The sequence below is a fragment of the Sitophilus oryzae genome, unplaced genomic scaffold, assembly GCF_002938485.1.
Source record: "Sitophilus oryzae breed Bouriz unplaced genomic scaffold, Soryzae_2.0 scaffold_562_pilon_pilon, whole genome shotgun sequence".
Classification (NCBI taxonomy): Eukaryota; Metazoa; Arthropoda; class Insecta; order Coleoptera; family Curculionidae; genus Sitophilus; species Sitophilus oryzae.
In genome coordinates, this window is record NW_022147154.1 from 3,125,527 (window position 1) to 3,148,846 (window position 23,320).

The 23,320-nt window shown below is 32.9% G+C and overlaps 3 protein-coding genes across 6 annotated transcripts in view; 2 read left to right on the forward strand and 1 right to left on the reverse strand.

Moving 5' to 3' along the window:
- The window catches only part of LOC115887301 (hemicentin-1-like), a 662,438-nt gene extending 649,755 nt beyond the window's left edge, over positions 1-12,683 (forward strand). Inside the window, exons 14-16 of the mRNA XM_030906694.1 lie at positions 6,408-6,539; positions 9,758-9,891; positions 12,540-12,683. Of these exons, the coding sequence (XP_030762554.1) occupies positions 6,408-6,539; positions 9,758-9,891; positions 12,540-12,683 (410 nt within the window). The remainder of the gene's footprint in view (positions 1-6,407; positions 6,540-9,757; positions 9,892-12,539) is intronic.
- On the reverse strand, positions 12,493-23,267 carry LOC115887285 (succinate dehydrogenase assembly factor 3, mitochondrial). 4 transcript variants are annotated; one of them, XM_030906674.1, is made up of 3 exons: positions 23,019-23,267; positions 22,781-22,967; positions 12,493-12,679 (listed from the first exon to the last, which is right to left on the reverse strand). In XM_030906674.1, exons 1-2 carry the CDS (start codon positions 23,193-23,195, stop codon positions 22,788-22,790), a joined length of 357 nt encoding a protein of 118 aa, XP_030762534.1. In that variant the 5' UTR covers positions 23,196-23,267; the 3' UTR covers positions 12,493-12,679; positions 22,781-22,787. The 4 variants fall into 4 exon arrangements, with proteins under 4 accessions (XP_030762534.1, XP_030762533.1, XP_030762535.1 ...); XM_030906673.1 differs by having other exon boundaries at positions 22,777-22,967; XM_030906675.1 differs by lacking the exon at positions 12,493-12,679 and adding an exon at positions 18,953-19,125 and having other exon boundaries at positions 22,777-22,967.
- On the forward strand, positions 18,272-22,775 carry LOC115887284 (digestive cysteine proteinase 1). Its single transcript, XM_030906672.1, has 10 exons — positions 18,272-18,472; positions 18,954-19,050; positions 20,380-20,600; positions 20,695-20,827; positions 20,909-21,024; positions 21,327-21,737; positions 21,789-21,915; positions 22,074-22,182; positions 22,242-22,429; positions 22,483-22,775. The coding sequence occupies exons 1-10, from the start codon at positions 18,430-18,432 to the stop codon at positions 22,670-22,672; spliced, it is 1,635 nt and encodes a 544-aa protein (XP_030762532.1). The 5' UTR covers positions 18,272-18,429; the 3' UTR covers positions 22,673-22,775.
- Positions 23,268-23,320: the final 53 nt, after the last annotated feature.

The following is a 23,320-nucleotide window of genomic DNA, read 5'->3' on the forward strand; positions in this document are numbered from 1 at the left end:
AAAATTACACGTTGTGTAAGTGATTTAACCTAAAAGTGCCCATACATTTTTTACTTATCGTGATTTTTGTGTGTGTTTTTTAAGACTCTAACAATTCATCAATAAAGCTTAAGTGGAGTGTGTTTTTGGTGCTATGCCTCATCTTTGTTGTGTTCCTGGTGGAAAGGATAGTTACTAAGGATAGTTATTATACTAGGCAGCCTAAAGTGTCCGGAAGAGCAAGAAAAGTGGGTACGAGTTATAAATCAAGAGAATTTTATTGAAAATATCTTTAATAAATTTAAAAATAATATTCTCCCATGATGGTATTAATGAAAACTGGACAATTATGTTATTTTATTCATATTGTGGAATCTCCACTCCAAGTGTTGCTGGTTCAGCGTCGATAGATTCAAACACGTAAGTAGGTATTATGATCTAGGGAAAAATAAAGAATATGTGTATTAGAGATCATGAAAAGATTATTATTTTGAGTTCAAATTTTTAAAAAAGATTTTGTAAAGACAAGACTGATACAGTTTAAAAAGAAGAATGTGTTTTTGTTTGATAATATATAATGTATGTTAAGCATAACATATATTTGTTCAGTAATTTTTAATGAATAGTATTGATTATTTATAATACCAAATTAATATCAAATATTTAAGTGATGGCTGAATACAATATGAATAAAATAACAATAAAATTGGTATATTTGCATAATACAAAATTAAGTTTTAAGAATAAAGGTGTTACTAAAAATACTAAGAAATTCATATTTCTTTGTTTTAATTGGTCTAATGTTATTTACATTTTACGAGAATTATACCGTATCATCGAAAAAAATGGGCGTCTAGTTGACTTGGAAATGAACATCAATGACATTCCCTAAATAACTGTACACATAAAATAATTAACTAGAATTTTACAATCTTGGAAAATTTGATATTCTTGAACCTTGATTCTAAATATTCTAAATTTTTTGATTTTTTTGGAATTTAGGTTCGGGAAAAACGCTGATTGATTTTTCATTTGGTTTTTCATTATTTTTATTTGGTTTAAAAAAAAACGGTTCGGCTAACATTATAGCCGCCATCAGTGTTGTGTCATATGAAAAAAATAGTGTCGAATATAATCCAAAAAATTGCATATAAAATATTCACACCACGCACATAATGTTTACTGCGTACTCCATAGTCAATGTAGATAATTTTAGTGTTAAGAATAATAATTTTAAAAAATATGTGGTCATCTTTTCATAAGTTTATATTAGTTTATTAATTGCAGTAAACATTATGAGGTGTGAATTATATTGTATATGTAATTTTTTGGATTATATTCGACACGATTTTTCTCATATGACACAACACTGTGAAGGCTATAGTTAGCCGAAACGTTTTTTTTAAACCAAATAAAAATAATGAAAACCCAAATGAAAACTTAATCAGCGTTTTTCCCGAACCTAAAATCCCAAGAAAATCAAAATTTTAGAATAATTTAACATATAAAATGCCAGCGATCTTCATTTCATAGCCATCGCTGACGCCTTTTTTAGATAATATTGTATTATTTGTAAATATAATTTTCCAACATTGATACTTGCAAAATATACATATAAATTTTGTGAATGCAAATAATAATACATCACTATTAGTAGATATTAAATGTTTTTTGTTAAATTAGATCGATTTTCAAACCCCAAAATTTAAAATATATTTACATTTTACCCATTATCTTATGTACCTATACATTATTTGTACATTGTAAAACATTTGCTGCATTTGTATGGTTCATAGTTTATTTGCCAAAGTATTTATTACTATAAATAGGTATATATGTTGTAGTTATTAACTGTATATTATGTATATTTCATTTAAACTATATCATTTTTAAAATACAAACCCCAAAATCTGAGGAAATAATTATGTTTTCCATGTATTCTACAATATATTTATTAATCCGTTATATCTAACTAGCGTGACGTCATAAATCTCGCCCGTAGGCTGATCTTTTAATAGAAGGCACTGCATCGACAACTGAGACAGTTTTTGAAATTTGAATATACCGCGTGGAAATTGAAAATCGGACAATTTGGTGAAGGAATCTTATAAATAGTTAGTTTGTTGTGTGTTATAAGTTAGTAATTGTGTATAAAGTGAGAAAATAAATTCGTTAAGTATTTTATCGTGATTTTAAATTAGTGGACCCACGGAATCCGTAACAATTGGTGTCGGAAGTGCGATTCAAGAGGATTTGAAGCAGAAATTAAGTGGATTGGAAGATTTTTAGACCGAATTAGAGTATTTTTATGGTTGGTACAAGGGAACAAGCGAAGAAAATGGAGGAAGTAAGCAAATTATTGGGCGATTTTATGGAGAATATGAGAAGAGAGAAGGCAGAAGAACAAGAAAGACTCCGTAAAGAACGAGAGAAGAGCAGGCCCGACTAGAAGAAAGAGAAAAGATAAAAGATAAAGAAGAGGAAAATTTACAACGACAAAAAGAAAAACAAGAAGAACAGGACCGGCTTGAGAAGATTTTCGGAGATTTGAAATTCCAACAACAACAAGATAAACAGGAAGAACAGGACCGGCTTGAAAAAATATTGGGTAATTTGGAAATTCGTTTGGAGGAGCGACGTCAGAGAGAAAAGCAAGAAGAACAGGACCGGCTTCAGAAAATCTTAGAAAATCAGGAAATTCGACTTCAGAAAAGCTTCGGAGACATGGAAAAAAAAGCAACAAGCAATGTTGGAAATGCGTTGCCAGGAACAGCAGAATCACTTCCAAGAAGCCGTAGAAGATCTGGAGGAACGCCTTCAGCAAAAAATGGAAAAATTAGAGATGGACCTACAGAAGACCAAGGTACAAGTAAGGACACCTGGCGTTCATGGAACTGCGAACCTCAAGGCCCCGACCTACGATGGGCAAACCACCTGGACGATGTACCACCGCCAGTTTGAAGCAGCCGCCGCTGCCAACGGATGGACCGACCAGGAGAAAGCAGCGGCACTTGTCATCGCGCTGCGTGGCCCTGCCCTGGAACTGTTGCAAACTATTCCTGCAGCCCAACAGCAGGAATACCAAACTTTGGTCGCTGCACTGGACAGAAGATATGGCGACCAACATCGACGCCAACTTTACCAGGCCCAGATCAAGACACGCCTGCAGAGGTCCGGAGAGAGTCTGCAGGAATTTGAAGCAGACTTACGTCGGCTGGTACACCTGGCATATCCAGAAGCACCGGAAGGATTTAGGGAGGAACTCGCTGCTCAGTGCTTTATCAGCGGACTGAGGGACAACGAATTACAGAGGGCGCTGCAAATATCCCGATTTTCTACCAGCAGCGAAGCACTGGTCAGGGCGCTGGAAATCGAAGCTGCTTTTAGCGCCATCCCTAGACCGAAGATAAGATCAGTAACGGTCGAGAAACAGCCCGAAAGCACTCACAGAGGTTTGGAGGAGATGTGTAAGAAAGTCGACAAACTATGTGAGCTACTAATAAACAAGGGAGTCAACAACACCCAGACAGAGAACCATAGAAGATCACAGGACATAAGGTGCTATAGATGTGGCAGGAATGGCCACATCAAACGGGATTGTCGCATCCAAATGCGATTCCATTCACCATCCAGAGAACATCGGCACATCGGAAGATCCCAGGACATAAGTTGCTATAGATGTGGCAGGAATGGCCACATCAAACGGGATTGCCGCGTCCAAATGCGATTCCGTTTACCATCGAGAGAACATAGGCACCAGGAAATCAACACGAATGAGCGAGTATTGGCTGAAGAAAACAGAGCCCCTAGGATGTTTTCCGTTAGGAGTCTAGGAAAAACCGCTGACAGTTTGGTGATCAACGGGAAGGTCAATGGTAGAAGAATTCGAATGACTGTGGACACAGGCGCTATGGTATCGTTGGTGCGGACTAACTCTGTGCAAGGATTGAAGATGATGCCTCTTAGAAGAAGAGTGTATTTACGTACAGTTACGGGGGAAATGGCCGTTGTACGGGGAGAGGCTTTCATGGAATTGGAGTTAGGGAATTTGAAGTTTCGGCATAGCGTTTTAGTGGCAGACATTGAAGATGATTTTTATCATGGGTATGGATGTGATCAGTCAACATGGTTTTTCGTTTGATCACCATAGAAACATCCTGAAAATCGGAAATGAGGAATTTTCTGTATCTAAAGAGAAGAGACCAGGAAATACGGAAGAAAGATCATCGAAAATTGTGATGATACCTGGTGATACCAAGAAGACTATGTTCGGGAAACTAGAGAAAACCGCTGGGTGCCGTGTAGGACGGGTACAAATTATCGACAACGACCTAGATCGACGACGAGCTACCTTGGACAAGAAAATGCAACATCGCGAAAGCACTATCAGAGTAAAGAATTTTAAACTGAGAACTGACGAACAATGGACGACGTTACAATTGAGGAAAGATCAAATGGAAGATCCAGACATCGGAGCAATACTACGGCTCAAGGAAGGTAACGGCGAGAGACCACCGTCGCAGGATATTGCGGACAGAGGGCTGGTTTTCAAAGCTCTCTGGGCTCAGTGGAATTCACTGGTGATTGAGAATGGATTGTTAAAGCGCACGTGGGAAAGTGCGGATGGCAGGACCGTAACAACTCAGTTACTGGTACCAAGGAAGAAAGTCACCCAGGTATTGGAAGAAATTCATGGTGGTAAAACTGGAGCCCATCTTGGGGTAAACAAGACCCTGAGCAAGCTGAGAGACCGTTTTTACTGGGTGGATTATTGTGAAGATGTTAAGAAATGGTGTCGACGTTGTAAGATTTGCGCAGCTAGACAAGGACCAAGTACTCGATCTGGAGGAAAAATGGAACAAGATAACGTTGGACGGTCGTTCGAAAGAGTCGTTAGGAAGGAAAGGTTATCGGGAATTCATAAGGCCGTGAGAAGTAAGATTACGCTAGCCAGTGACCGGATGAAAGCTCGTTACGACCTCAGAGCTAATTCTACGGGATTTCAACAGGACGATATGGTATGGTTATATAACCCACAGCGCACGAAAGGGAGGTCCCCAAAGTTAACTCCAGCATGGGAAGGTCCTTATACAGTCATCAAGAGGATAAATGATGTTGTGTATCGGATTCAACGCAGCCCTAGAAGTAAGATGAAAGTAGTTCATCTGGATCGATTGAAGAGATATCAGACAGGAAACCTTGATCGGGACGATCAAATTTGAAAAGGGGGCAATGTCAAGAAAAATGGCCTATCCGCCAGAAATTAAAAATGTATTACTGGTGCCTGCACAACCGCAACGTATCCGCCAGAAATTAAAAGACTTTTCAGGCGCCATCTTTTAGTCAAGTCGAAGTAAGGGAATCAGACAATAGAATTGTCTGGTATGAAGAAGTACGCTTTCCGAGAATTGGGGAAATTTCGAGAAGCAGTCAATAGAGTATATAAGCCGGAGCCATCGACAACTGAGACAGTTTTTGAAATTTGAATATACCGCGTGGAAATTGAAAATCGGACAATTTGGTGAAGGAATCTTATAAATAGTTAGTTTGTTGTGTGTTATAAGTTAGTAATTGTGTATAAAGTGAGAAAATAAATTCGTTAAGTATTTTATCGTGATTTTAAATTAGTGGACCCACGGAATCCGTAACATTATTAATATTCCGTATGATCAAAAAAAAACAGCGCAAAGTTGGCTCGAAAATGATGGTGCTTTTTGAACAAAGCGTCACAATATGACATGGCCAGATCTATTGTTTTACATCACTTGACGTTTCAAGTCATAGGTTACTGGTTAAAATCAAGAAAAATATACGCTTTAAAACTAAATCTCAAATAACTCAAATATAGGAACTTAATACTCAGATATAGGAACATGTATAGTTAAAAAGTAACAAACTGAAAAGCCTTTTCACTAGTGCAATAAAAAAAAGTGAGTTTCCATTTGAAAAAAATGATTTATGATAATTTTTAATCGCTCAATTGTATGACAGCTGCGACCATTATTATATGACATTCGAACAATTTAATTTTTGATGTTTTCTCTTTATGGCAAAGTGGCTGTGGTAATCACTAAATTTGACGTTTAGACTATACACATATTTTCGACAGACATTTTTTTTCTCAAAAACGGTTAATGTTAGATATAGAGCGTTTAATATCAAAATTCATAAAATTTTACAGAGAATTCAAGTACATAATAAAAAATGGGAGTCCCCATTTAAAATAAGAAAGTTGTTGTCAACTTCCGGTATTTCCGGAAGTGCCGCCATATTAAAAATATTTTTAGTCGATAGATCTCGTTGTGAAACTATGATGTTCAAAAAATCTCCGAGCTAGATGCTGTAGTTCTTTAGAAACCTCTAATGGCACGCTCAGCCTGGGACACCCTGTATATATATATTAGCATTCCAACATTTTGTAATTTCAGGTGACAATCGGTATGTTGTGGCATACACTCTGAAGCCTGCAGCAGACTGTTCCCCATCTTACCAGTCGCAGGACAACATTACCGGTTCATCCGATTCAAAAAGACAACCGGACATCCTGAACACACCCAGAGGTGAGTGTTTGTGTCGGTGTCATCACGGTCAACATCATAACGCTCAATGTAGAACTCACAGTCAACATTTTTCCACATTTAAACACTTTGACAACGTATAGAAAACGATATTTTTTGAAAAGTTTATTAATATCGTAACCTATCACAGTATAGTCTCGTTATAGTAAACTTATAGCAGGATAACTCGCATATTTTCGAGTTACCCTGTCAACTCCTGCGCACATATCCTCTGGATATACCCACGGAACATTCAATAAATACAAGAATACCTGGAGATAGCTAGTAAACGTCACGGTTTTGCAAAAGTTGTTTTTTGTTGTTAAGTGTACAAAACAAGAAAACAAGTATATTGTTTAAACATTATTAGAACTTCATTGAACTTAATGAAGCGTATATGTATCATAAAGTAAGCAATAAACATTTTGATGAATTTAAAAGAGAGTCCTGTTTTCTATATTTTCTCCTATGGATATTATATTATATACTACTACAATACTATACCTATATTTATCAGCTTATAGGCTTGGTGCATTCTCCGCCGGTGCTGCCACCGCCGGAGAACTCGTAAATAACGAATACATACAAATACACCGGTTTAAATGGCGAGTAAACGAAAAAATTAGTATATAATTATTCTAAGTGTTAGAAAGTGTAATTTGTGGAATTTCTAAACAAAAAAATAAAAAGGTAAATATTTTGATATCTTCCGAAGAACTTGCATTATAATTTGTTATTCCAGTTAAAATTTTTTTTTTAGATGAGTTCACCTACGGTAGCGAGCATAGTTTTATCACCGGTTTTGCTAGTGGGGCATAATTGGAGCTATTTCGGCTATAACGAAATTTTTTAAAGGTACATAATTATAATTTTAAAAGATGTTCGTAAAACATTTAATCACTAGTTATTAAAAAAGTATACCATTAATATTGTAAATTATATTTCATCCTCTCATATTATAATCTATTTAATTTTTTGATTATGTAACGAGCACCTTGTTTACTCACTTGTTTCGTCGAACTGCTTGAAACCATTTTTGCTATTGATCAAATCGGTGTAAGAAATTATGAAGCTATAAAATGTTGTTTCGGGAGAGTTCAATATCCGGGAAAGTTGAGTTATTGAATGTTATTGCACTCAATTATTACCCAAAAATATACCTAGCCAAAAAAATATGTATATAAAAAATTGTAAATCTTTTTACTATAAGTGAAGGATTACGAAGATATTATTCATTACTTTAAAACGAATTATAATAAAATAATGGACACATCAATAAAATATTTAAATTACCCAGTATCAATAAAATATTTAAATTATTAATATTTAAATATTTAGAGAATGTTAAAGTTCGTATAACCGATTTTGTGTAGAAAAAGGAAGAAAACATGTTCCCTGTTGTTAAAACCCTCCACCCGAAGTGAAATTTTGTTGGCGACGGGCCGTCATTTTCGCCAGCCAGCGGTGCGCTGGCGGCCGACTATGAAAGAGCTTTTTTTCTCTCCCGGTATCGAAGCGCTCGCCGGAGAAATCTTCGGCTAGCGCTTCTTTTCGGCGGGCGGCTGGCGCTCGACTATGAATACGGCCGTTAGACTGTTGGAGGACACCCATTCCAAGTTACAAATGGAGTCTTCCAGAGTATTCAGTTCCGCTTTCAGTTGGTTCCCGTTTGGAAAACAGAACAGTTCTGGTCCAGTTAGTGGAGTGTTCGCACCTTTCCTAGCTAGATCATTTGCTTTTTCATTGCCTTCTATTCCTTGGTGAGCATGCACCCAGAGTAGGAAGACTTATTTCTCTCCTTTACGCGTTAACATTTTTTTTAGCAATTTTATTAACATTTGAAATTGTCAAACAGAACAAGCCTAGTTCGAATTCTTTTTCACTTATTTTTTACTACCCGAAACAGCGTTACATCACACAGACCTCGTACATGAGTGTTTTATAGTATCAATAACTGCACTAGCAAAAAACTAACATACTTAAATATTATGACAAAACCCCGATTTCAATATTATTTTAATGCGATCGACATGACGGCGCAGCGCGGCGCGGCGGCGCAGCATGGCGGCGTGAACGTATATATTGATATTTTCTGATTCCTACCGTAGAGTCTGAATTTGTTGAAATCAACTGAAATGCACCAAGCCTATAGTGGATATATTATTTTATTTTATTATTAAAATATAAGTACATACTTACTTTATTTGGTAAAAAGTTTACTACATCGAGACCCTACTAATATTAAGTAATTTTCTAGTCATATTTAAAGTCTAGCGACACTAAAAAATAATTTTATATTAATCAAAAAGAATAAACAATTATTAATACGTGTTATAGCGCTTATCTGTGAATAAAATATTCTTCCGTCCTTAAACACAAAATATTATTAAATAAAAAATAGAATATATATAATTATATCATATATCATACAATTATACTTTTTTATTATATGCACAAACATCTATACATGCACATATTATTGTCTATATAATATAATATATCGTTAATTTTCAAATGTATTGTTTCAAAGAAATACATCATTCATTTATTCATAAACAGATCCTTACTATACATATACCTACACAAACAGATATTATTTTTATCATTATTGTTGTTTCTGTTGTGACATTTTACTTTTGTACTTATTTGTAGAAATAAATATATTTTTTACGTATTGCGTTTTTATTTTTACTTTTCCTTTCCTTATTTTTTATTATATTATATTTGTCTATAATATTTATAAGAATCTCAAATCTAAATTTTCTCTGTTCTATATTATCATGAATACAAAATCAAAGGTTAAATATTTTTGTTGGTTAAAAATGTATAATAAAATTCAGTATATTATGTCCTTCGGGCTATGTATATAAGCTAGCTCTGTATATTTATTTATTTACTATGCATCATTTTCGAATAAATAAATATAGATGAATAAATGGTAGATATTTATGTATTTAAGTTTCCCATGTAGAGCCGAAAACATCAAAGAAAATAAGGTAACCATTTTTTTTTAATTTTGTCTTTTTTTTATTTAACATGGTCAACAGAAGCACATAAAACACATCACATACTGCATATTATACAAAAAAAATATGTCGCATCCTTTGAAAAGTTGTTCAAACATACATTTTGTATACTTTAAAACAATGATACATATTATTGTAAAAACATGTCAAATGTTTTAGATCATGTCCTAAGCAATATATTATTTTCCCCGCTAGTAACAAAACTTGAAATAGGTGAGGATCGGCAGAATTCCACCACGCCTCCAGAATTACCCAGACCCAACGATCTGTTCACTCAGTCGCCCAATCAAATTAGCATAGCTTCACCAACGGCGTTTCCAGACCTACAAGTGAGTACAACAGAGACAATCGTAGTATGTCTATTTATTTAGATAAAACAGACAGAGATACATATAATCATTATACATGTATGATCGAAAACCACTGAGAAACAAGCCAAAAATCGTAATTAGAGATGTCCATTTTAGAAGAAAATTAGATGTGTAACGTATTGATAGCATAAAATTAAATTAATAACAGCTTTAGATACTAAAATTTCTTAGGTGTTAATGGAATTAGCATAAGTTTACTTAAATAACATGAAATTGTAACCGCATTCAATTCATTCACTTTAAGAATCGTATCGTGGTCACGACATAAACTGTTACTACCTTTTAAAAATGGGCAATTTTTCAAGTTTTTTTTTTATTTTATTATAGACCAGCAGATTAAATCATATTTTGTTGTACTACTCTTTTTTATCGCAATGGTACTTGTGATGTGTGTCATCAGTGTTTCACAAGTACACTATCTTTAGAAACGACTTTAAGAATCGTATCGTGGTCACGACATAAACTGTTACTACCTTTTTTTTTTAATTTTATTATAGACCAGCAGATTAAATCATATTTTGTTGTACTACTTTTTTTTTATCGCAATGGTACTTGTGATGTGTGTCATCAGTGTTACACAAGTACACGGGACCTACAGTTTATCGCCGAATACGAACGGCACTATTTGAGAGGCTGTATAAGGCAAATATACTCAAGGTGGTTTTCTATTGTCTTGCTTGAGGTGGTGGCTCGCTGGTCGCTCCATTTAGATAAATTAATATTTTTATTTAAATAAATAAAGCGACCGTACTGGCTGAGGATCGAACCCAGTACTATCACATCTCTCGCACCGCAGATCGACACACTAACTGCTTGCGCTATAGCCGGCCAGAGATATAACATTACATATTCTCCTACTCGGTCGTTCAAGAGAAAAACACTTTGATATTCACGAACGCATTTGTGATCTTGCATATCCGATTCTCAATGGTATGCAAGATCGCAAATCCACTTCCTAGCAGCTTACAGTTAATGGCAAAATCTTTTGATAAATAATGGAATTCATCTTGCGACCTGGTATATTTTAAAGAAGTTAAATCACAAAGACTTAAGTCGAAATATTTATTTCGACTTAAGTCTGATTTTGCCTGCATATTTATGCAGGCAAAATCATCAAGAAATTTCTTTTTGTGTGTACAGCAGGTTATAACTCGCAACGATCCCCCGGGCTGCCACATATCCGATATTTCTCCGTGCTAGTCCATTACATAAGGTGCGTCCATACCTGACAAGATGAGAGCGAGACGAGCGCGAGGCATTCCAAGTTCGCTAAGTGTGGACGGGTCTCGCCAGAGCCTCGCGAGACAACCCACGGAGCCTCGTTGGTATACGTCCTCTGTCGGTTTTGCAACGGCCGATCAAAGAAAGCTAGCGGCACAGTCTTGGCGTGTTTTTGGTAGTCTCGTTCGACTGCGAGATATTAGCTCTGATTCATGAATTTCGACTATTTAAAATTAAGTAATCTCAAACTTTTTAAATGGTACACCGGTTTTTTTTTTAAATGGTTTGTATTATCATTTTTTCTGACAGAATTTACAAATTTTGCGTCACTGATAATTTTTTACCGTACCGAAATCCAACATTTCTATAAGCCTTTTTAAAGCTTTAAACAAATTGAATTATTACAAAATCTATTAATTTTTGATATATCATATGCAAAAAAAGTTATCAATTTGTATGTAGAATATAAAAATAAAATAAAAAATAAGGTATTCCCATTAATATATATATGTCATATTCGCAACACTTTTTTGAAGTATTTTTTGACCTATATATACTCTACAGTAGATTTAAAATGTGCCTCTTAACCAGGGCCGAATTTCCGCCTAGGCCTGCAAGGCCCGGGCCTAGGGGCCCAGTTAGCCTAGGGGCCCCAAGCAATGAGTGGCGCGCAACTTTTATATATAAGCTCAAAAGCCTGGCTTATCAAAGCGCTTTGTCGAAAGTATTAGCTTAAAGGTTAAAGTCATTAAACTCGATTAAAAATTATTTGTTCTGTACTAGTGTATTTAATTCGGTAAATTTCCAAATTGGCTACGACATGGGGGGGCCCATATGTCAAGTGCCTAGGGGCCCTGGATGTCTAAGTCCGGCACTGCTCTTAACCTTCCCTATAACTTTTCTATTTAACATTTTGTTCTAAAAAACGTATTTTATAAAAGACGTCGTGTCAACCAAAAGGAAAAAAACCGACGATGAATAAAACACGCCGAACCAAATACCATGTTAGAGATACAAAAATGTATTACTGTATGCGCTATTATTTAACCATCGTTTGTTATATCCAATTACAATTTAATATGTGTTGGTTCGTTTCACTATGATCCAACTCGCTTGTCTCGTGGCAGGCTTGCCTCAAAAAATGGATAGATGTCTCGCTCTCGTCTCGCTCTTGTCTCGTCAGGTCTGGACACAACCTTTACAAATATTAATGAAAGGTACAGACTGCGACGGAACAAATCTTTCAAAAATATCTTGCCTGTATAGGCGATTAATGGTAGAAATCTCAATATTTCAATTACACAAAACCTTTGATATTAATTTAAAAAAATACAAATATAAACAAAAATAAATATTAATTTATTAATTTTGCATCTATTTTTCAGTCCACCTCAAACTACGATATAAACAGCACGCTAGGAAGAACCAGGACAAGACCTAGAGACATGTCATACGGTTCCTTCGCCACCATGAGGAGAGAACAGCACATCATAACCGACACTATACCGGGTCCTGAGAGTTGTGTCTAAAAAAATAAATAAAACCATAGTTTAATGAATAATACTCGACCCTTTTATAGATTAACTACAGCCGTATTCTTGACAACCATTTCTGTGTCATTCTATCCTAAGAAAACTCGAGAAAAAAGTGTCCAATTTCAGTTTACAAATATTCTGACTACTAAAATTAGAACACAAAAATATCAAATATATGTAATCGCAAAATGGCTGGCAAGAATATTTTAGTGCTTTAGACTAACAAAAAAAATACTCTACTCTCAAGCACCAAACTCGCTATTTGCTGATGCGATTCGTCGATGTGATTCGTTCTGAAATCTTCCTGCGAAGTCCGTTTTGAATCAAAGGAAATATCACAAAGAGAATGGATGAATTTCCATTGACGAACACTATTAGCGAATAGTGAGTATGAGGCTTGATAGGAATCGGAGTTTTCTGTATATTTTATATAAAACGATCTAAAATATTGTGTTATTGTGATTACTGAGGTGATAAAAGGTTGAGGTTGTATAAAGGATGTGATGTAAGGCATGCTTCACATCAAATAAATAGTAATAAACAATAAAAAATTAATTTAAAACCCCACTGGGTTTAAAATCAATGGAGACAAATATCTTAGTGTTTCTTACTAATACATTGAAGTACATGATTGTATACTAAGGGCTGGCAAAGGTTAGTCTTGGGTCGAGATTTCCGTATGTAAGAAGAGTACAATACGTTTTATAATGTACCGAACAAAGAGAGAACAGTAAACACGTTGCCAAACGCATGAAATAAACCGAGAAACTGTGCACATACTGCTAAGAGACATAGAAGGGGATATAGATTTGTCGCAGTCGAGCGGCCGACCCTATCAGTACCTCTGTCAGTACTTAAAGTTCTAGGGAAAGGTGTACATCATGCGTTCAGCTTCACGATTTAATTACGTCTCATGATACTTTATTTGTTTATTTATTAACGAGTCGTTGTAATTTTCCCTATATCTTGAACATTTTTAAGTGCAAGTTAGAAACACTTGCATTTTTGGAATAATAAGTAGAATTGAATTGGTGTTCGACAGTGGTCGCGCTATTAGAACTCTGAATTCAAAAATCGATATCTCGAAATCTATTAGAAATAAATTGATTGTAGTTTTTTCCAAAACTTTCTTAATATTTCTGCTATATTTTGTTCGCAGACAATATGTAAACATCTTTATAAATAAAAAAGTTACACGATTGCTGAAAATTGCTATGCACTAAAACTAAATGGATGGGTTGTTCAAAATTTTTGAAGGGAAAAAACAACCTTATCGAATTTTTCTTTTTAAACATATTTTAAAAGATCAGATCTTCAAAAATAAAAAAAAATGTTTCAATATCTAAAGTGGTTCTTAAATTATGGCGTATTATGTGTTAAAAAAGTTAAGTTTTTAAATTATCGCGATTAGTGACGTTTTCTCGTTATAAAAAAATGGACACCTTAACGACATCGTTATAATTCGATTTCAGATGCGCAGAAACATATCTAATGATTTTATCTAGTTATCTTTTCGAAAAAAAGTTTAAAAATAAGCCGTTTGCGATCGTGATTTTACTTTACTTGATAGGGAAAGGCGTACCGGCAACGCCGCAACAGCACACCGTCGCATTTCTCTCACTCCGACTTAATAAGATCCCTATGCGATTTACTTCTACACATGTAAATACCGACCCAAAAGTAACAGTTGCCAGCATGGTATAGTAACGAGGGACCTGTTAATTTCTCACTAACTTGTTGATTCTTTTTATTATTATCAATATAATCGTGGAATTCCAAGAATTTATATATTCTACTACTTTCTTTGTTAGACTATTGAAATTATTGTGTGCAGCCATATACAACGAAATACATCAACATAGTTCCTATGTAGTACGAGAAAATAAAAGTGATTAAATAATTCTATAAACTATATCTAGAGACATTTCTGATCGTCAATTTATACTGGGTGCGTCTCAAAAGTGACTCAACCCTATAACTTCTTTATTTTTTCAGATAAAAAAAACGAGATTTGGTATGTTAGTATATAAAATAAATTAGGATTGATTGACGTATTTAATTGTATTCGGTCACTTCCTGTTTCACCGGAAATGACTACAACTTTTGATTTTTAAATAACACCCTCGGTATTTTTTACTTTATTCGAGTACAAGGGATCATGCATATCCTAAGTTTTGACCAATTCAAAACTCATAATTTAAGCCCTGTTCTCAACAGATATTTTATAAACGATTTGTGAATCTCTTCATTTAATTTATGTCATTCTATTCAGAGTGTTATTTTCTATCGAATAAAGTAAAAAAATACCTAGGGTGCCATTTAAAAATCAAAAATTGTAGTTATTTCCAGTGAAACAGGAAGTGACCGAAAATAATTGAATACGTCAATCAATCCTAATTTATGTCATATACTAACATACCTAATCTCATTCTTTTAACTGAAAAAATAAAAAAGTTATAGGGGTGAGCCACTTTTCAGACGCACCTGGTATAACCATTATTAAAGACTCATTATGTCTTGTCTATGATTTAAAACTGACACTCGGAATTTTTTGGTTGTAAACATTCATATTTCTTTGATGTGAGGCCAGCTGAACAATGTTATTGTTAGTAACTGTACATTATATGAATAAAATATATTTATAGGTAGAAACTCTTCAGATTTAACTCGAAAAATAGATAAACCAAAACAGTTATTAACTTTTCTACGAACTGTAGGAAACTTATTATTAGAAAGTAATGCCTCCAAAAGCCTATTGCTATGGTGTGAATTGAAAAATATTTTATATACATAACAAGAAGTTACATAAATAATATAATCTATAATTGCAACCTTTGAATTTTTAAAGTTGTATTTTTTGTGGTAGAGATTAATATTGCATTACTAAATTTGTTTCATCTTATTTAGCTATGTAATTATTGTTATAAAAAACAACTATACATATTTAATAGATATTATCCTTATTATGTAGTATACAAGGTGGCGCACCCATTCGCCTCGGTTGATTATACGAAAACGGAAAGATGTAGAAACAAATTTTTATGGGTATATGTAGAAAGGCAATGTGCATAATTTAAAATTATTTTGAAATGTACAGAGTGTGTCAGAACTAAGATCCATACCAAAGTTATATTTTTTCTTATGGAACACCCGGTATTTTATTTCATTTTTGGATTCTCGGGCATAAAATAAGGCATTTATTATAAGGGTTTAATATGCTTAAATGCTATAGCTTTTGAGATATTTAAAGATATTTAAATATGCATGCTATAATGAAAAAAAGTTTGTCAACACCCTGTACATTACATTTCAGAGTTAACACATGTGCTGACTTTGAAGCCTAAACTTTACTAAAAAAAAATATTGCTTTTATTATATTTATTATTCTATTTAAAAATTTATTTTACATAAAAATTTCGTTATTTCAAATACAACACTGTATTTTTTAAAATCGAAGCAGATTCAAATGCTCTTTCAAACTATATTAGGGTTTCCTATACCTATCTGGCTCAGATTTTGAATAAAAAGTGATTTTTCAATAAAATGGCAATCAAGATAGTTGATGTCGCCAATGCAATTTTCTAGTGACAGTTAGTAGCTATTTTCAAAATCGACATTAGTTTATGGACTTACCTACGAATAGTTTAATAAGTAAGTATTTATTATTTTATCAACAAAAATAAAGAAGTACTTCCTTGGTTTATATTACGATGACTTGTAGGTAGGGAACCTTGTGGACTTTCTATAAAAGAACCAATTAAGGCAAATTCATTTTCTTCACTTCCAACCTCCAACGACAGGTTCCTGCCTAATACCGTTTTTATACATCTCCCTATCAGCTCTGCCAAAATAGGAAAAGTAGTTTTTCAAAGGAACGCTTGTCAAGAAAATGCATATTTGGATATCTTTGAGCATAAACATTTCAGGCCAACAAGCAATAATTGTCCTCACGAAATAAAATCACTAGTAACATATCCATTCCTATCCACCAGCAGATCCTGCTTCATTTTTCTTAATAAAATAATAAATACTTACTTATTAACCTTACTGTAGGTAAATTTGATTAACCTGTTATAAATTTAAATAAAGTCCATAAATTAATGTCGATTTTGAAAATAGATACTAACTGGCACTAGATAATAATTGCCATGGCGACACCAGCCATCTTGATTACAATTTTATTGAAAAATCGCTTTTTATTCAAAATCTGAGCCAGATAAGTATAGGAAACGCTAATATAGTTTGAAAGAGCATTTAAATCTGCTTCGACTTATTTAAAAAAATACATAGTGTTGCATTTGAAATAACAAAGTTTTCATGTAAAATATATATTTAAAATACACCAGCAATTTTTGATACCCCTGTATACATTTAAGGAAGCAATCAAAATTATTTTTAAGTAAAGTTTATTTCTCTGGCTTGAAAGTCAGCACAAGAATTAATTCTCAAAAGTAATGTACAAGGTGTTGGCAAACTTTTTTATTATAGCATGCATATTTAAATATCTTTAAATATCTCAAAAACAAAAGCTTTTAAACATACCTTTTAAACCCTTATAAAAAATGCCTTATTTTATGTCCAAGAATCCAAAAATGAAATAAATACCGGGTGTTCCATAAGAAAAAATACAACTTTGGTATGGGTCTTAGTTCTGAGACACCCTGTACATTTCAAAATAATTTTAAATTATGCACATTGCTTTCCCACATATACCCATAAAATATTTTGTTCTTATCTTATCTTTCCGAGGCGAAATCAACCGACGCGAATGTGGTGCGCCACCCTGTATAAGATGTAACTTCTTCTTTAATATCATAAAAAATATGATGAAACCTAGTAGATAGAAATGCAATTTACTATAAAAAGGAATTTTAATTTGGTGAGAATGTTTTGTAAAGACTGACTCTTAGTAAAAAATAAAAATCCCATAAAATGTGAATAAACACATCTTCCAATAAGAAAAATACAATTTTTTGTTAAACAAGTTAGTAGTCTGAAAAAAATCTTTCAGCTTTTGTAAAATTGCGAAAATATACCATTTCTGAAATGTATAAAGTAAGGCCTACGATAAATAATTTATACAATAAAACATTACTTAAAAGTAAGATTTAATTTTGTTGATAATAATATATTATATAATTATATCAAAAAAATAATGATATAATTACTAATTTTGAGAAAAAAATCGGGTTGTTTTGATTTAAAAGAAAAAAATGACAAAAAAACAGACGTTGTATAAAAATCGACAAAATGTAATATATAGTGTTTAATGGATAAATGTATCATAATAAAAAATAAATTAATTTATATGATTGTTATAGAGTGTTTTTCTTTAAATTTCCACATCCAAAAAGAAAAATGCACGTACGCAAATTTTTCACTTACGCCCTCTATTCATTAGAGATCAAAACATGGCAGCGTGTTGGGGCAATACCACAAAAGGATAAAGGATCCTTACCATCTTATTACCTCTACACTCCATACATCTTATGAAAACCTAAAAACCAATACCACTTTAAATATTCTCGGTGGTATTGGGATAACAATAAAAACCTTTACCATCAAAACTTCTTTCCAGAGTTAAATCAGCTGGCCTAGGTCACTCGATTAAGTCGATAAGCATTTAAAACTCGGCAAAAAGTAAACAAAGAATAAGCAAACGAATAAGTAATTTATAAAATAGCTTATCGAGAATTATCGTCATTATTCTTGGTGTATCACTCAAATAAGCAACATCACGATGTTGGTGTTTGGGTTCCTTTTTTCAGCTCTATTTTTTGCTGGTAAGTAAATTAGTCAAATAGTGTTTCTCAAAATTGAGTTTTGTTAAAATTTCTGGATTTTTAAAATGGTATTTTTCATTTTAACTTAAAAATCACAAAGAATCAAATAACTGTTTGTTGAAAGAGATAAATAACTGAGAAATTGACATGCTATTGATTTCAACAACAAATATAACAAAGATTATGGATTGATTTTTGAACTAAATATATAACAGCACAAACACATATTAAGAAATCCCTATTTTTATCAAATAAATATAATACATGAAATGTCGTCAGCAGGTTTAAACCCTCTAAATGTATGTCGAAACGTCGGCAATTTTTAAAATAAAGAGTATTTATTTCCTGGTTCTAAACCTGCCAACGCCACTTCATAAATAACATAAAGAATCTACCACATTATAAATATATTATAATACCTCAGATTATCCAATTTTATATCTAATTACTAACAAAATTATGTACTAAAAAATAATTTCAGCTAATGCAGTAGATGCACCTGTATGGAGTGATGTGTATTCTGTAAAAGGAATGTTATTCATTCCTTATGCTGAAATTGAAGAGCCCTTTTCTGCATGGTAAGATCTTATAACGTTTTCTATTTGAGTGGTAATATCCAGTAGGTATAATTTTTTTTCTGGTTAAGTTTTTTCCTAAAATTGTAATGTTTAAAACTTTATATTTTAAAACTATTCTTATTCTGTTGTATTTAACAATTTATACAAGATATGAGTATATCCAATATTAATTTAAACGATTTTTTAGACTAAAAATTACTTGGCATTTTTTACATTTAAAAATTTTATTTTAACTCATTCCAGAGCAATTTTATGACAAAAATTTGGCGCCGGGAGGCACGTATAGCCGCCCATACTAAAATATGTTAATAAAAAGTTGGTAGGCAGTTCTTTTAGTTTCAAAGTAAAGGAATTTTTCCAATTTTTTTTTATCTCAAAAACTGCGACTTTGACTGATTTTGATGTTATTACAAATTTTGTTGCAAATATTATTCCTAATCTTAAATTGAAAACCGCGTTTCGCTAGCTACTGTAATTTTGGAGTTACGATTTTTTACAATTTTTAACCCTCTCCCATACCCCCTTACCAACCCCCCACCACCACCAAAAACTAATTGGCAGATTCTCGGGTGCCACAGTATTTTTGTGCCAAATTTGGTTAAAATCGGTTTAGCGGTTTTTGAGTTATCGTGTTACAGAGAGACCGACATACAGACAGACACCATGAAAATATTTTGTATGTAGGTCATTTATGACCCAAATAACTCATTTTGAGTGAAATTAAAAAAACTTTTTTTGCCGATCTTAATAGCCTACCATACCTGTTGGTATGGTCGGCTAAAAATTAACAAATTGATGATTTTTAATTTATATAATTTATTAGATGCTGAAAGTGTTTGTACAACACATTTAATTATAAAAACTGCTGCCTAATCTCCTTAAGTTTGTATATTAAGTTGCTTAATAAATATTTATAAAAACACTTAATTTTTTCCCTTACTGTTCATAAACCGAGGTAAATTAACTGGTCTTATAAAATTAATAATTGAGGTATATTTGTTTAACTTTTCAAATTTAGCAAACTTATTGCTAAACTGTTTACTTTCAATTAAATGTCGTTCATCGTAATTGATAATATCCATAGTTTGTTTACATATTCTTATATCTTTAAATCTAAGTATTCCACTTAGAGTAAAAATAATGCCAGTACTTTATGCTTTATCATTCAATTTTAAAAACAAATATTTGTCCTTTTACAAATCAAAATTATCAAAATAAAATTATTGATATTCGTTTATACTAAATTTGTTAATATTTTTATTTATATTCGATTATACTAAATTTGTTTATCCATATAGAGACAAATCTCATTTTTTAAAAAAATACTAGGTATGATGGCCCAAACAAACAATCAAGAATCGACTACTATGGTGATATGGTGAAAACCTATCAACTGGGCAACAGTGGATATGGTACTAGCCTTAAAATAGCCCCTGTTACTACTGAAGAAGTTGAAAATTCTGTAACATGCCTTCAAGTGAATGGAACCAGTGATGATCAAATTTCTCCACAAACTGTTCTGCCAGATATTACAGGATTTGAATATGCTGGTACAAAATGCAATATTATAATAAAAAAAATCGATAAACATTGAATGGTTATTTATACAATTTTTATTTTATTTTTTCTTCTTGAAAAACGTAGGTGAAGAAGTTATTGAAGGTGTCGCAACTCAAAAATGGAACTTAACAAATATTATTGGTGAAAAAAGAAATATATACACACTTTGGGTCAGGGAAAAGGACTTAGATGGAACTAAAGTATCTGTACCTGTCAGGTGAGAATTTGAACAAATTATATTTTACTTAAAGCAAAAACTTGGTTGACACTGTATATATAATATGTTATTTATTTACAGATTTGATATGAGAGGATACAATGTAATTTTAGGAAGTCACTTTGATCACTACTACCTATATTATAACGAATATGATATCAGTCCTATTGCTGAGGAAACATTCAAAATTTCAGACAGTAAGTCCCCTAAAACTTTAAATCGTTGGAGGGTGTATACCCTCGTAGGAGGTAGATCTCCACTCCTAGGAGGATGAGCATCTGTTGTCAGAGGAGGATTGCAAATACCCTATCCCCCTACAACAGGACGATCCTCATGTATGGGGAGTTATTAGACAGTATGACGAGTTATAACTCAAGAAAGGGGGACACAATAGATCTTTAAGGTCGCCGATTAACCCCCCTTCCACTCATTCTACATTCTAAACTTTAAATATTCTTCTCTAAATTAACTTTAATGCCAAAATGGTAATATGTTTCAGATTTAACTTGCAGTGCATTCCCTGGTCCTGGTAACAAACACATCTACACTTTCAACCCCATGGCCGAGTTTATCAAACCAGAAGAACAAGGACATCTCGATTTTGAGTTTGACAAATTCACACGGAAACATGGCAAAACTTACAATGGAACCCTTGAATCTACTCTGCGTAAAGAAATATTCAAACAAAACATCAGATTTATACATTCTCACAACAGGAAAAATGTGGGATATTCTTTAGCTGTTAACCACCTTGCTGACAAGACTGACAATGAACTTAAAGCTTACAGAGGCAAGTTGTATTCTGGCGAATACAATGGAGGTCAGCCTTTCCCTTATAAGGACAGTGATTATGCTGATCTTCCTGATCAATGGGATTGGAGGTTATATGGAGCAGTAACACCTGTGAAAGGTGATAACTAGTTATATTGTTAAAAAAAATTAATATTCTATATATTTTTAGATCAATCTGTATGCGGCTCTTGCTGGTCATTTGGTACTGTAGGTGCAATTGAAGGGGCTTATTTCTTGAAAAATGGTGGAAAACTAGTCCGTCTATCCCAGCAAGCTTTAATAGACTGCACTTGGGGGTAACTTTTTAATCTAAATATAGCAGTGTACCCAAAAAAGCTCCACAGTTGGTTTTCTATTTGAGGTTTTAAAAAGAAAACCTGATAGGAACTCTTTTTGATCACCCGATCACCCTATATAAAATATCATATTTTGACCTACCTAAATAATTTTACAGATATGGTAATAATGGATGTGATGGTGGAGAAGACTTCAGAGTTTATCAGTGGATGTTGAAACATGGAGGAATACCTACTGAAGAGGACTATGGGCCATATTTAGGCCAAGTAATTAAATGGATATTGTTTAGTAAAAAGAGTAAAACACATAAATTTTAATATTATAGGATGGTTACTGTCATGCCGAGAAAGTAGATAAAGTAGCCAAGATTAGTGCATGGGTCAATGTAACTCAAAATGATGAGAATGCTCTTAGACTGGCCTTATTTAAAAATGGTCCTGTAAGTGTTTCTATAGATGCCAGTAAAAAAACCTTCAGTTTCTACTCAAATGGTGTCTATTATGATGAAAATTGGTATTATTTATAAGTATAATTATTTTTCACAATTATATCAAAATATCTTTTAGTGGGAATACTGAAAAAGATCTGGATCATGCAGTATTAGCAGTTGGTTATGGTACAATTGGAGGCAAGAATTATTGGCTAGTTAAAAATAGCTGGTCGAATTATTGGGGTAATGATGGATATGTTTTAATGTCCTCTGAGAAGAACAACTGTGGCGTCATGACAACACCCACGTATGTTATAATGGCATAGAGTACTAAACTTAACTTTTATTATTTTTTTAAATAATTAAACAATATCAGTTTATATATTTCTAGTAAAAACTTTAAAGAGAAATAAACAATTTATGTTATTACCTACTATCTTATTATTGACTAGATTGTTTTCCCAAATCGTCTTCTCTTGGAGCTTTAGCAGCTTGCATTAACTCATATAATTGTACAACCTGTTCATCTTTAAAATTGTTTATGATATCTTGAGATAGCTCGGAGCCTATAGTCTTATTATTCTTAATACCAAGTTGTTTAGCCAGAGATATTGCATAATCCTAAAGATTATCTATTAAAATAATAATTCTGATACAGTTTACAATTCTTACAGTCCATTCGTTCATAAAAATAGCTGCTTCATTGGGTGCACAACTTTTATGCCTTTTAAATTCATCACGGGCATAATTCGTTCCAATTACTTGTAATTCATCGGGTAAACTTCGATGTAATCTTAATATTAACTTATATAAAATTCTGACTTTTTGAACATTGGTGTAAGATGCCATAATTTTAAAAATATATTTATAAGAAAATCATTTTTTCTTTTAAAAAAGTAAGGCTAGACTGGAACTTTTCGAATTTTCACTGTCACTTTTTTTAACTGATTTAAAGACCTAAGTTACGAGGACTA